General features: G+C 35.5%; 1 protein-coding gene across 7 annotated transcripts in view; it reads left to right on the forward strand.

The window, feature by feature from the left end:
* Window positions 1-15,176, forward strand: part of SENP6 (SUMO specific peptidase 6) — a 125,744-nt gene extending 110,568 nt beyond the window's left edge. For all 7 annotated transcript variants that reach the window (XM_047732377.1, XM_047732380.1, XM_047732378.1 and 4 more), the window contains 6 exons: window positions 1,045-1,475; window positions 7,647-7,750; window positions 9,722-9,810; window positions 11,130-11,198; window positions 11,298-11,448; window positions 14,635-15,176. In XM_047732377.1, coding sequence (XP_047588333.1) covers window positions 1,045-1,475; window positions 7,647-7,750; window positions 9,722-9,810; window positions 11,130-11,198; window positions 11,298-11,448; window positions 14,635-14,844 — 1,054 coding nt within the window. In that variant the 3' untranslated portion in view covers window positions 14,845-15,176. The remainder of the gene's footprint in view (window positions 1-1,044; window positions 1,476-7,646; window positions 7,751-9,721; window positions 9,811-11,129; window positions 11,199-11,297; window positions 11,449-14,634) is intronic.
* Window positions 15,177-15,467: the final 291 nt, after the last annotated feature.

Genomic DNA, 15,467 nt, shown 5'->3' on the forward strand with positions numbered 1-15,467 from the left:
AACACATAATGAAAGAAATATATTTTATAAATATCTACTCAGAATATTATGGAAAAAGTGTTTAAAAATAACAGCCCCAGATCTCCCTCTTTAAATATATAAAATTCCCATACAATTCATAAGAATTCTTTCTCAAGAGCCAGAAATTTCACAAAGGCCAACAACTCAGTTCTCATCAGACACAATCAAAAGTAATAGGGATATAAAAAAATGTAAAAGTTCTGTACAAGGGAAATTACAGATCGCACACGGGTAAATCTCATTACCATACAGGTCATTTGTATTTTAAAAATGTTTTATAAAAACCACCATTTAAAACAAATAAGTGAGAGTCCTTCCCTGACTGTGGAAAATATATAAATTATTACCCTCTTACCTGGGTATCAAGGCTCCCACTTGCTGGGGTTGGGGAGAGAAGTCTCCATGTGTTTCCTGACTAAGGGCACAATTAGGCCACAAGTGAGGATCCACCTCCTTCCTCAGTGGCTTTTTTTGGTGAAGAATTATTTGGAAAAGACTTATTTAATATTTTCAACATCAAGTGATGCCTAACCTTATTCTTAAGAAAAACAGATGTGGGGTAAAAGTTTTTTAAATTTTATGTGTGCAATATTTGGAAATGTTCAAAATTAGACAGGCTGTTTAGGCTTCTGATAATAGTTTAATCTTGAGCTAGTTTCCTGTCCTTTGACATGAATAGGTCAAGGGAAATGGGAATGGTGAGTTACAGTGATCTAATTGATATTTTCTTAAATCACCTAAAAGTAAGAATGAATTTTTTCATTCAAAAAGCAATAAAAGTTCAAGGGATTATTTGCAAAAGTGAGTGCAGGCTACATAATTCTAAAATAAATTATTTTTTTGAATAGACATTATATTCTATTAATGATCATATAAACAAATGGCTTTATTTGAGAATTGAAAAAAATCAGGCATTCTTTATAAGTTTGTTGACTTTAGAAAAAATATGTCAGTTGATACTTATTGCCAAATATAATAAACTCTCCTAATAATATATTCAGTAGTTTCATTTGTTTTTTACAGTGCACACTGGTTTTTGGCTGTTGTTTGTTTCCCTGGTTTGGAAAAACCAAAGTATGAACCTAATCCTCATTACCATGAAAATACAGTCATGCAAAAATGTTCAACTGTAGAGGACAGTTGTATTTCTTCTCCTTCAGCCAGTGAAATGGACAGTTGTTCACAAAACTCTTCTGTCAAGCCTGTAATTAAGAAGATGCTAAACAGAAAACATTGTGTAGCTGGAATTGATTCAAGTGCTGAACAGGAAGAAAGTGACCCTCATTCTCGGAGAAACATAGGCAGTGTGAAATGTAGTCTGAAAAAAATAAATCATACTGCAAGTGAAAATGAAGAATCAAATAAAGGAGAATCTACATGCCAGAAAGTTGTTGATAGGACTAAAAGTGAAAATGGCCTACAGAATGAATATTTAAGTTCTATGCACCATACAGGTATGTGTCTAAGTGTTTTGAAAGAATCAAGGAATTCAGAATAAATTGGTTTTTTTATACATAGGATTAAGATTTCAAAGCACACTTTTTTTTAAAGTCAGATTTATTGAGATATGACTTATTTACAGTAATATTCACCCATTTTGTAAGTATAGCTCAATGAGCTTTGATAAATGTATATAGTCATATAATCTCTACAATAATCAAGATTTAGAACTTTTCCATCATTCCAAAAAATTCCCTGGTGCCTTTCTACACCCCAAAGAAGGTTTAAAACTGTAGTACAAGGGGGGCGCCTGGGTGGCTCAGTTGTTAAGCGTCTGCCTTCCGCTCAGGTCATGATCCCATAGTCCTGGGATCGAGCCCCACATCAGGCTCCCTGCTCAGCAGGAAGCCTGCTTCTCCCTCTTCTGCTCCCCCTGCTTGTGTTCCCTCTTTGTCTGTCTCTCTCTCTCTCTGTCAAATAAATAAATAAATAAATAAATCTATCTTAAAAAACAAACAAAAAAACTGTAGTACAAGGTCTACGTTTTTCATTTATAGCAACTTGGGTTTATTCTTATTTCATAGGCAGTTAAATGTGACACAAACAGTAGTTGGACACTCTTAGATCTTTAAGGCAAATTAGTTCATTCTTCTCAATTTATAGATGGGCAGATAGAGATCAAGTAGCGAGAGTCAGAAATTAAAGCCTTTTCCTCCAAAATAGTTGTTGACATTCAAATGAGAGGTTAGTTCTTTATTCTTCACTCTCTTTCATGTTTCAGTGGGAAGAAGGGTGCTAGTCCAACCTCTACTTTTTTATTTCCATTCAGTTCTAATGAATTGAATTTTTTTCCCTTGAATCAGTTCCATATTTCTAGCACTTGTTAGAGAAATCTAGTTTCTCTTCCAGTACTTAAATTTCATATCAGATCAATTTTGTAATTTTCTCTCCATCCCAAAAGTAAAATAATCTACTTCATAAAATCCATAATATGCTATGACATGTGCCTTGTTTATTAAGCTGTGAATAAATCTAATACATTTGCTTTGGAGGAAAAAGCCAGAATAAGACATAAAAGATATTATGTGAATTCAGAAAGGACTTTCAAAAATTAAGAATGCTGGAGCACCTTGGTGGCTCGGTTGGTTAAGCGTTCAACTCTTGGTTTCGCCTCAGTTTGTGGTCTTATAGTTGTGGGATTGAGCCCCATGTCACAGTCTGTACTCAGTGCGGAGTCTGCTTCAGATTCTTTCTCCTTTTGTCCATCCCTGATCATGCACTCTCTCTCTAAAATGAATAAATAAAATCTTTAAAAAAAAAAAAAAGAATGCTGAAGATAGTCTTGATACTTTTACCACCTTATTTTAGTACCTTAGAATGCTATTGTTGAGTTCTATAAAAATAGTTTTTATTTGTTTGACATACTAGCTGCATAAATCTGATATTAGCCTCAGATTGATGATCTTTGTGCCCTTTGGAAGGTATAAGATAAATGACAGAAAGGGGAAATACAGCAGTTAGAGCAAAAAAGTACATGTAATGTAAATATTTGCTAACTCACGTTTCAGTCTATTTCATTATGCAGGAAATGGAATGAAGATAGACAAAGTGGGTAATCACTAAGTGCAGCCTGTATTATTTTTCAGCTTTAGTATTTTAATACTTGGGTCGAAGAAAAAATAAGACAGAGTTAGATACTATTAAGTATTGGTGAAGATGTGGAGAAATTAGAAACCTCATATATGAGATGACTGGGTGGCTCAGTCGCTTAAGTATCTGCCTTCGGCTCAGGTCATAATCCTGGAGTCCTGGGGTCAGACTCCTTGCTCAGCAGGGAGCTTGTTTCTCCCTCTGCTTGCCACTGCCCCTGCTTGTGTTCTCTCTCTCTCTCTCTCTGACAAATAAATAAATAAAATATTTTTTAAAAAAACTCCTATATTATTAGTAGGAATGTAAAATGGTGCAGCTGCTGTCTTTGGAAGACAGTTTGATAGTTCCTTACAAAATTAAATGTAGAGTTATAATATGACCCAACAATTTCATTCCTACATATATATCCAAGAGAAATAAAAACACACAAAAACTTAAACATGAATGTTCATTGTAGCTATAGTAACCAAAACATAGAAGCAACCCAGATGTTCATCATCTGACAAATGGATAATCAATTAGTGTTATATCTATTCAGTGGAATATTATTAGATCATAAAAAATGAAATACTGATATATGCTACAACATTGATGGTCTTAAAAATGTTGTGAAAGTAGTCACAAAAAAACCACATACTATATGATTCCATTTGTGTGAAGTCTCCTGAACAGGAAAATCTATAGAGTAGATTAGGGCTAGGGTGGTGTGGCAAATGGGAGTGGGGGAGGGGGAGGGAGGATGATAGCTGAATAGCTGAAAGGTACAGGGTTTCTTACTGAGGTTTAAAATTTTTCTCTGATGAGGGGTGCCTGGGTGGAATAGTTGGTTAAGTGTCTGACTCTTGGTTTCAGCTCAGGTGGTGATCTTAGGTAGTGAGATTGAGCCTGGCGTTAGGCTCCATGCTCTGTGCAGAGTCTACTTAAGACTCTCTCTCCTACCATCTTTGCCCCTCCCCCTGTTAGCCTGTACGTGCTTGTGCAAATAAATAAATATTTAAAAATAATAATTAAGGGGCGCCTGGGTGGCTCAGTGGGTTTAAGCCTCTGCCTTCAGCTCCGGTTGTGGTTTCAGGGTCCTGGGATCGAGCCCCACATCGGGCTCTCTGCATAGCGGGGAGCCTGCTTCCCACTCTCTCTCTGCCTGCCTCTCTGCCTGCCTCTCTGGCTACTTGTGATCTCTGTCTGTCAAATAAATAAATAAAATCTTTAAAAATAATAATAATAATAATAATAATAATGGGCGCCTGGGTGGCTCAGTGGGTTAAGCCTCTGCCTTCAGCTCAGGTCATGATCCCAGAGTCCTGGGATCGAGCCCCACATCAGGCTCTCTGCTCAGCAGGGAGCCTGCTTCCCTTCCTCTCTCTCTCTGCCTGCCCCTCTGCCTACTTGTGATTTCTGTCATATAAATAAATCTTTTAAAATAATAATAATAATAATTAAGGGGCGCCTGGGTGGCTCAGTGGGTTAAGCCTCTGCCTTCGGCTCAGGTCATGATCCCAGGGTCCTGGGATCGAGCCCCGCATCGGGCTCTCTGCTCAGCGGGGAGCCTGCTTCCCCCTCTCTCTCTGCCTGCCTCTCTGCCTACTTCTGCCTACTTGTGATTTCTCTCTCTGTCAAATAAATAAATAAGAAATCTTTAAAAAAATGATAATTAAAAAAATAAAATTTACTCTGATAGTTGCACATATGTGTAAATATATAAAAACATCTGAATTGTACACTTAAATGGGTTAATTGTATGATATGGGAGTTATATTTCCACAGAACTGTTTTCTTTAAAGTTCTTCTTTCATCAGTAATCTCACACTATAATTGAATTCAAATTAAAAATGAAGTTCATGACCTAAAGCAATGGGACAAAGCCGAGAGCTTCATATACACAAACCGCAAAAACTTCTAGTGGCCCTCTCCCTCAAATTAATGTTCTAGTTGAATAGTATCCAGTTTAATTTAAGTAAATATCCTCACAAATCCTAGTGGAGATCAAAGTAAAGAATCCTCTGTTTTATGAAGTTTGCCTTTTTAAGTACCTGTTTATCCTTTTTTTTCAACTATAGTTTGTATATTTGTTTTTATTTTGTTTTTAGTTTGTGTGCAACCATATCAACTCTGTCTTCCTTAAGGGAAATTAATTTATCTTTATGGGGTGTGATACATTGATATTTTCTATTCTTTTTGATGCTTGTCTTAATCCAATGATGATAGTGTCTCACAGTTTGAAAAATAGTGCTCTAGAGTGAATCTGCATTTCTGTGCTTTCATCAGATGTTTCCAAGGTATCACTCACATTAAATAAGAGTGCTTTCTAGAGGTGCTTTTACTACCTCAGTGAGGTTGGTTAGGTAGTCTCTGTCCTATATGAAATGATGATATATTAGAAATTAATATAAGAAGAACTTATAAAAATTTTTGTGATTATGATTAATATTTCAATAATTGATTTCTGTTTTGCCTGGGAATATAATTGACAGGATTTAAAAGAAACATTTTTTTTGTTCTGTTTTATTTATTTATTTGTTTGTTTTGTTTGTTTGTTTTTAAGTACTCTCTACACTCAATGCAGGGCCCAAACTTAAAACCCCAAGATTAAGAGTTGCACACTCCACCGACGGAGCCAGCCAGGTGCCCTTAAACAAAGCATTTTAGATAGTTTTAATATACTTTTAACTATCGAACGCATAGAGTCACAAGTGTTGAGTCCTGATGTCAGATAATAATATGCTGTCATAAATAAGTAGGAATTGTATCACATCGTAGGGATTAGGTTAAGGCCAACTGTAGGAAAATAATGTGTGTTATCGGTACTTTCATTTGCTCGTTTTTCAGTTGAGCACCATATGAAATAGTTGTCTTACTATGGTACATGAAAAATGTGTATGTTTTAAACTCTAGAATCACACGTGGCATCTTCAGAGGATCTGACTGTATGAGAAGCTCTCAGAAACTGAGACTGATAAAAGAACAGTTGAGTTATCACCTCTCACTGTACACCAGGACATTTACTTACTGAATAAAAGAATTATTATTTTTCTGCCTTTTTTGAAATGCACATATATTTAATTTGAGTAAGGTTTATATTTATATTACATAGCCTCTGTAGTAATGAATAATTGGCTGCTAGAATAATTTGATTATAATTGATTGTGAATTTCCTGAGGATTTGGACTGATTTTGTTCAAATGTAGATAATTTAGCTTCAAACAAACATAAAAATACAGATTTTTGAAAAAAATTGTAAAGGCTATTTTTCATATAACAAAAGGATTTACCATAGTGCTTTATTATTTATTTTAAAAAGTATGTTTTAAATCACAACTTTTAGAGAGACAGACCTCTTTTCAGAGGCACGTTCTATTTTGCTGTCTTCTCACCCCATCTTCCTTTTTAATAACTTTTAGTTCCCTTTTAATAACATATAAAAATAAACTGTATCCTGTCTAATATACCTTTAAGTCATACTCTTTAAAGTGGAAAAGGTATACTCTTTAATAAGCAGATTACTAAATTTGGTATTAGAGTCCTCGGTTTTCATTATTTTCATGTAAACCTTATATTTTTTTTTTGAAACATATGATTAGCATCTTTCAGCAAAATATTTTGAAGGATTTAGATTTTTAAAACTGACTTTTAAAAGAATCAATTTCAAATTTATGAATCATTTCATGCTAAAATTGTCTTGGGTTATTTTATTGAAAAGTCAGTGAATATAACAAAACATGAAGGAAAAGTATATGGGGTGCCCTGGTGGCTCAATCAGTTAAGCATCTGACAATTTCAGCTCAGGTCATGGTCTCAGGGTCATGAAATCCAGCCCTGTGTTGGGCTCTGTGCAGGGCATGGAGACTGTTTAAGATTCTCTCTCTCCTTGTACCCCTCCATTCCTTTCTTGTGCTCTCTCTCAAAATAATAATAAAAAAACAAATTTACGAAAAAGAAGGAAAAATAAACAAGAGTTCGAGAACTCATCCATAGCTACTATCCTAACATCTTGAGTAGTTTCATTTTTGTATTTTTCTTTTTATTATTTGTCCCCAAACAAGCTGTTTAATTTAATTTTAATCATGTTTATTTTTTAATCTGTATTATACAATTTTCACAATGTTATCATTTTAATTTTAAAAATGTATAATATTTTATGTTCTATAATTAGCTAAGTATTCCTGTTATTGGACATTAGGTTATTTTTAGACAATTGTAGCTTCTGTTACTAAAGATATCTAGCATACCTAGCACAAAAATGTTTTAATACACATATATGTATATATCTATATATATTTAAACATACATATATTTATCATTGATACCTAGTTTTAAATTTTAATGAATTTTAGGGTCTGAGTAGTAGAAACAACTTCATAATTTATTTGAATCCAGGTTTTTATTAGAAGTGAATTATATTTGTGGAATTACATGTTAATGCAGATTTTTATCCATAGTTACTATGTAATTAATGACTAGCATTAATTTTAACATCATATACTATAAGGTATGTGCATGTCCTTTTTTAAATTATATAATGTTTCTTATTGATATAGATGGCTTAAGCAAAATTAGACTAAACTATAGTGATGAATCAACTGAATGTAGCAAAATGCTTGAAGATGAGCTCATTGACTTCTCAGAAGATCAGGATAACCAGGTAAAACCTAAGCTTTGCAAAAAGCTCCAATATTTTATCTAACTAAGTTTTTCTTGGAGTCCTGTAAGCAGTTCCTTCTACCAGTAACTCATGCCTTCTGAATTTGGGTCTCATCTCAAAGCACAAACCTAAGTTTTTAACTCAGAAGTTGCCAGGGGGGCACCTGGGTGGCTGAGTGGGTTAAGCCTCTGTCTTCAGCTTGGGTCATGATCCCAGGGTCTTGGGATCGAGTCCCACATCGGGCTCTCTGCTTGGCGAGCAGGAGCCTGCTTCCTCCTCTCTCTCTCTCTCTGCCTGCCTCTCTGCCTACTTGTGATCTCTCTCTGTCAAATAAATAAATAAAATCTTAAAAAAAAAAAAAAAGTTGCCAGGGTAAATGTATAGTATTTTTTTGTTTTATCTTTCTTCTAGGGTTTCTATTTTAGTTATTGCCGTCATGGACTAAACTAACATTACCTACCTCAGAACAGTTTCAATACAAAACTGACTCTCCCACCTAAACCCCACCACTAGCCCCACTAACTCTGCCATCCCTTTCTCTTCCTCTTTTAAAGCATTTATGGGTCATACTTAACCTTTGGTCTAACTTATTCAGGAGGCAAATGTGGATACTTGATTATGTAGTATTTGAGCACAGCAAAATTATTATTTTTTCCACATTTCCAGTGATTCTTTTCTTCTAGCTTAAAGTATATGTATCATGGCGGGAACATATAATATTTAGTTAAAACTAACATTGGTAGGGGCGCCTGGGTGGCTCAGCGGGTTAAAGCCTCTGCCTTTGGCTCAGGTCATGATCCCAGGGTCCTGGGATGGAGCCCCGCATCTGACACTCTGCTCAGCAGAGAGTCTCCTTCCTCCTGACTCTCTGCCTGCCTCTCTGCCTATTTGTGATCTCTCTCTGTCAAATAAATAAATAAAATCTTAAAAAAAAAATCATTGATAAATTTTCATATTTCTTTAGAGTTCCTTAGAGTTGATATTTCCTTAGAGTTCTAATAAATTTTACTTACACCAAGAATAAAATATATTTTTGAAAATATTTTATGACTCAGTTAAAGAGGGCTATGTTGAAAGAAAAGTTTTAAGACTCTTACAGCATTCCATTTCTTTAATCTCTGAACTTTTCTTTAGTTGTTTGAATAAACTTTGAGTTTATCTTATAGTGAAGATAGCTTTGTACTGCACCATTTTTCCTTTCTGCACAATCCTTCCGTGAACAAAAGCCATTTTTTGTGGTGTCTAAGAAATACAGTTTTTCTCTGCAACTTACACAGGCATATATATATATATGGATTATATTCAAGGTTTATAATGAGTGCTATAGTATGTTCCTTTGGGTAATAGTTATATGAACTAGCAAATATATGTGTTATTATTTCTGTTGTTTATTATTTCATTTATAAGGTTGCTAAAAGCTTTCTGAAGAACAGGAAAAGCTTTGTTTTACATTCAAGATAATCTACAAAATAAGGCACACTGTCATTAAGTTGTCTTCTCTTAAGTGAAGTACATGTATGGTTCTATCACAGAGGTGTTTCCAAAAACTCTTTAAATATTTCTGATTTTAAAAATTATTTTTGTAAAAGAATAAGTCATTCATATTCCTATTGAGAAACAGTTATCTTACCCAACAAACTAAATTTTTGTAGAAATATCTAAAATCAGAACAGTAGTATTTGAAGAAGAATCAGTCATACTCTATTCGTCTTTAAAATTTTCTTTTACATTGAAAAATCAGATATAACAATGTCATAGCCTTCTGATCCATGGTTTCTTTTTATTGAAATGTCAGTTTTGTGGCATTAGATAATTAGAATCAAGGACCACAATTTCTCATGTCTGAGGACTATAATATAGAAAAAATTTACATATTTGCTACAAAGATTTTTATTATCAGTAGTGCTGTTTTGTGAGGTTATTAATTATTTAGATTGTATATCTTCACTACTAACAGGCTGTCTTTTATAGGATGATAGCAGTGATGATGGATTCCTTGCCGATGACAACTGCAATTCAGAAATAGGACAGTGGCATTTAAAGCCTACTATCTGTAAACAGTAAGCTTTAACTTTATATCTCGCATACTGCATGATAAATTTTATTTACGTAACCTCATAGAATAAAACGTAACTGGACAGTTTTTATTTCAGCAAGTCCTTAAAAATCACAAAACCTATCTAAGATGAGTGAGGAGAGTTGGGTTATGCCCAGTGTCCAGGGCTCAAGTTGGGGAGAATGGATAATCATTTTTCTGTTTGATTGTGAAGTGGAATCTTGCAAAAAAAACACTGGATTCTAAACTAACTCTTTTTTTTTTTTTTCCCCTAAGTGATCTCTACACTCAGTGTGGTACTTGAACTCACAGCCTTGAGATCAGGAGTTGTATGCTCCACCAGCTGAGCCAGCCAGGTGCCCCTAAACTAATTCTTCTATATGATGATTACCTGTTTTCTTATCTATAATAGGTTTTAGTTAGAAGTGGGATTATTTCCGAGCACCTGACTGGCTTAGTCTTGATGTTTGGGTTGTGGATTTGAGCCCTACATTGGGTACAGAAATTACTTTAAAAAAAAAAAGGCTTAAAAAAAGTGGAATTTTTTTCTATTTTGCATGGTCCCACTTTTGCTAATTTGGAATCTGGGGATTTTCAAATTTTCAGAATTATTTTGACTTTTTACTAAATTTTGTATTCTTTTCAGGAACCAAAAATGGAACTTTAGTCAAATATGTTTATAATAAGAAGTGGTTCAATTAATATTATGCAATTTGTTTTGTTTTTGTTTTTAAATATTTTATTTATTTGTCAGAGAGAGAAAACACAAGCAGGGGGAGCAGCAGAGAGAGGGAGAAAGCAGGCTCCCCACTGATTAAGGAGCCCAGTGTGGGACTCGATCCCAGGACCCTGGGATCATGACTTGAGCCGAAGGAAGATGCTTAACCGACCAAGCCACCCAGGCATCCCTACAATCTGGTATTTAATATAACCATGGATATTTAGGTATTGTGTTAGGGTATATGTGTCTATAAGATTTATTTTTCCCCCAAGTCTTACTAAAGCAAGTGAATTTTGAATATTTTAAATTCTGTTGATAGTGCTTACCTCTTTATGCCTTTTTAACATTATAAAGTATTGGGGGCACCCGTTGGTTAAGTGGTTAAGTGTCTTCTTTTGGCTCGGGTCGTGATCCTAGGGTCTTGGGGTCAAGCCCCTCGTTGGGCTCTCTACTCAGTGGGGAGTCTGCTTCTCCCTTTCCTTCTGACCCTCCCCCCTGCTTGTGCTCTGCTCTCACTTGCACATGTGTGCTCTCTCTCAAATAAATAATCTTGAAAAGATAAAACATTATAAATATTAACATTTGGTCATTTCACCTTGCAGACCTTGTATCCTACTGATGGACTCACTCAGAGGCCCTTCTCGATCAAATGTTGTAAAAATTCTAAGAGAGTAAGTTCAAAATCGTAATTTGTATTTTGTATTCTGGTGGGAATGAGGGACTTTGTATATTTATATATGTATATTCTTACCATATGTGCATTTTTGCAGGTATTTAGAGGTGGAATGGGAAGTTAAAAAAGGAAGCAAAAGAAGTTTTTCCAAAGATGTTATGAAAGGCTCTAATCCAAAAGTACCCCAGCAAAACAACTTCAGTGATTGTGGTGTTTATGTGTTACAGTATGTAGAGAGCTTTTTTGAGGTGGGTTTCAGTATGTTTGATCTGATATAATAAATAATAAAACAGGGGCGCCTGGGTGGCTCAGTGGTTAAAGCCTCTGCCTTCGGCTCTGGTCATGAGCTCAGGGTCCTGGGATCGAGTCCCGCATCGGGCTCTCTGCTCAGCAGGGAGCCTGCCTCCTCCTCCTCTCTCTCTCTACCTTCCTTTCTGCCTACTTGTGATCTGTCAAATAAATTTTTTTTTTTAAATCTTTAAAAATAAATAAATAAATAAATAAATAAATAATAAAACAGTGTATAGGGCGCCTGGGTGGCTCAGTGAGTTAAAGCCTCTGCTTTCGGCCCAGGTCATGATCCCGGGGTCCTAGGATCGAGTCCTGAATGGGGCTCTCTGCTTAGCAGGGAGCCTGCTTCTCCATCTCTCTCTGCCTGCCTCTCTGCCTACTTGTGATCTCTATCAAATAAATAAATAAAATCTTAAAAATAAAATAAAATAGTGTATAGTGACTCCTTAGACAACACAGGTTTGAACTGCATGGGTCTACTTCTACGTAGATTTTTTTTTTTTAAATAAATACAGTACAGTGTTATAAATGCATTTTCTCTTCCATGTGATTTTCATAATAACTTATTTTCTCTAGCTTGCCTTATGTAAGAATACAATAATATACATAAAACAAAAAAATATGTGTTAATTGACTGCTTATGTTATTGGTAAGGATTCTGGTCAATATTAGACCATTAGTAGTTAAGTTTTCCAGGCATCAAAAGTTCTATGTGGATTTTGGACTTCACAGGGTCAGTGCTCCAAGTCCCCACGTTGTTTGTGGGTCAACCGTATTTGACCTTATATTAATGTAAAAAACACAATAAGGAAATATTTTAAAGAGTTTGAAAAACATTTCAAAAACTTTTCTAGGAAGCAGAAACTCCCAAATTGGAGAATTTTTAAAGCATAAAAAGACTATAGGGGCACCTGGGTGGCTCAATGGGTTAAAGACTCTGCCTTCTGCTTAGGTCATGGTCTCAGGGGCCTGGGATTGAGTCCCACATTGGCCTCTCTGCTTGGCAGGGAGCCCACTTCCTCCTCTCTCTCTGCTTGCCTCTCTGCCTACTTGTGATCTCTGTCTGTCAAATAAATAAAATCTTTAAAAAAAAAAAAAAGACTATTTATACTTTATCAAATCCAGGGTTTGTTGACATCATTCTCATCACTCTGATCAACTCTCCCTCTCCCTAGGTCTTCCCATCTCAAGAAATCTCTCCCATGATTTGGACTTTTACCCTCTTTTCATATTTATATTCACTGTCTTCATTTCCACAAGTCCTATTTGTTCCTCAAATCCTTGTAATCTGGCTTTACTCTCATCCTTGTACTGAAATTGTTGCCAATCTCCCAGCACCATTTGGCACTATTGACCATTCATTCTTCATAATGCTTTCTTCCTTTGACTTTAGGGATATAATACCATACCTCTCTTAGATATTTTTAATAATTATCTTGACTCCTGGGATGCCTGGGTGGCTCAGTTGGTTAAACGTCTGCCTTCGACTTAGGACATGATCCCGGAGTCCTGAGATCAAATCCCTGAGATTCAGCCCCGGCTGAACAGGGAGCCTGCTTCTCCCTCTGCCCCTCCCCGCTACTCATGCTCACGCTCTCATGCGCGTGCTCTCTCTCTCTCTCTCTCTCTCAAATAATAAAATATTTAAATAAAAAAGATAACTCCGCTGTCTCTTAAAAAAAAATTACCTTGACGACTTCTTCATCCATCATCAGTATAGTGCTCAGTCCTGTGAATTCTATCACTTAATGTTATATATGTTCATTTCTTTATTCCTGCTGCCACTTTCTAAGCCCAATACACTGGCATCACCATTCTGAATTGCTACACCAGTCTCTAAGCATGCTGCCTTTTATTTTACACAGTTTTCCAGAAAATGAAATCTAATCATTTTACTCCTATTGCTTTTAGGCTAAAGATGAAAATCCTTCACATGGCCTGTGTGACCCAACTTCTGTCCAAGCTTCTGGCTTCATTCATTTCCTACCTTTCTTATGCTAGCATTCTGTATATCAGCCGCCTAAATGTCATTCATGTTCTTATACTGTATCATGTTTTTTCTTGCCTCTAGGCCTTGATACATATGTCCCTACCCAGGATATTCTTCCCAGTTGCTTCTGTTATTCCTTATTGGACTAACTTCTACTCATTCTTCAAGTCTTAGCTTAAATATCACTTCTTGGAGCACCTGGGTGGCTCATTTGGTTAAAGATCTGCCTTCAGCTTGGGTCCCGATCCCAGAGTCCTGGGATCAAGCCCCATGTCGGGCTTTCTGCTCAGAGAGCCTGTGCTTCTCCCTCTCTCTCTGCGCTCCCCCTGCTTGTGCGCTCTCGCTCTCTCTCTCTCTCTCTCTGGCTCTCTCTCAAGTAAATAAAATCTTTTAAATAAATAAATATGTATATATGTCACTTCTTGGAATTGTGTTAAGCCCCCAGGCATGGATTCTTTTTTTTTTTTTGAAAGATTTTATTTATTTATTTGACAGACAGAGATCACAAGTAGGCAGAGAGGCAGGCAGAGAAAGAGAGGAGGAAGCAGGCTTCCTGCGGAGCAGAGAGCCCGATGTGGGGCTCGATCCCAGGACTCTAGGATAATGACCTGAGCCGAAGGCAGAGGCTTTAACCCACTGAGCCACCCAGGTACCCCCCAGGCATGGATTCTTATAGACTTCCTGCTTTTACTCTCACAATACTTGTCATGTCCATTGTTTTAATTGTTTTCTTTCTTTCTAGACTAGGGTCAGCAAACCATTCATACAAGGGCCAAGTAGTAAATATTTTAGGCTCTGTGACCATACAATTTCTGTGTCTACTCTCTGTTCAGCTGTTGTGGCATGAGAGCATCCACAGACAATGTAAATGAGTTATTGTGGCATGTTCCAATAGGCTTTATTTACAAAAATAGACAGTAGGCAGAATGAGGCCCACTAGCTGTAGTTTGCTGACCTTTGGTCTATACTATAAGATCTTTAGGCAAAAACTGTCTCATTATTTCCAGTGCCTAGCACAGTATCTGGCATGGGATAGATAATAAATAAGTGCATGTTTATTAAATGAATTACTGATTTTTTTGAATGCTCTTGTGATTGAGATTAAAATATTTATTATAAATTTCTAATGTGCATTTAATATTTTTATTTCCAGAATCCAATTCTCAATTTTGAACTACCTATGAATTTGGCAAACTGGTTTCCTCCCCCAAGAATGAGAACAAAAAGAGAAGAAATCCGAAACATAATTCTGAAGCTTCAGGAAGATCAGAGCAAAGACAAAAAGAAGCAAAAGGACACTTACTCAACAGAAACATCTTTAGGTGAAGGAACAGAACAATATGTCAATAACATCTCAGATTGACCCATTTCTGATGCTTGTCAGTATTGCCTTCAGAAACTGAGTGACTTTCAACTTTGGGGATAGACAGTAAAGAACTGAAGTGTTCACTACTCAGAGTGATCTGGAAATGTTAATGCTTGTATAAATGTCATATAATTAATTTCCAATGGAGTATGTATTAAGTAAAAGTTTGTAAATATGTTAATGAGGCCAATTTTTCCAGCATTTATAATTATTTTTTTCACTTGTTAGGAAGCTTTTGTTATGTATTTTCTGTTAATAGTACTTAAAACTGCAACTTCTAAACACAAAATAAATAAAAAAATATTTATAGGAGGAAATGATTAATTTGATATTCTTTAGTGAACTTGTATTAAATTCTTTAGTGGGTGTGACATATTTCATGGGAATATTCAAGTATCTATGATAATCTCTTGACGTGCATTTGTTCTAAAATAACTTGAAACAGGAAACTATGATTAAATATAAGGCATTTTGAACAAGAAAGACATCTTCATATGCTTGTATAGTGGAAAAAAATAACAGTTTTTTATTCATACACTCCCTTGTGTTCAGAGAACCCCCAAAATGTAATATTTATAATTTTACACAAATATTTAAGCAGTATTAAAAATATTCAAAGA

The sequence above is a fragment of the Lutra lutra genome, chromosome 6 (genome assembly GCF_902655055.1).
Source record: "Lutra lutra chromosome 6, mLutLut1.2, whole genome shotgun sequence".
Classification (NCBI taxonomy): domain Eukaryota; kingdom Metazoa; phylum Chordata; class Mammalia; order Carnivora; family Mustelidae; genus Lutra; species Lutra lutra.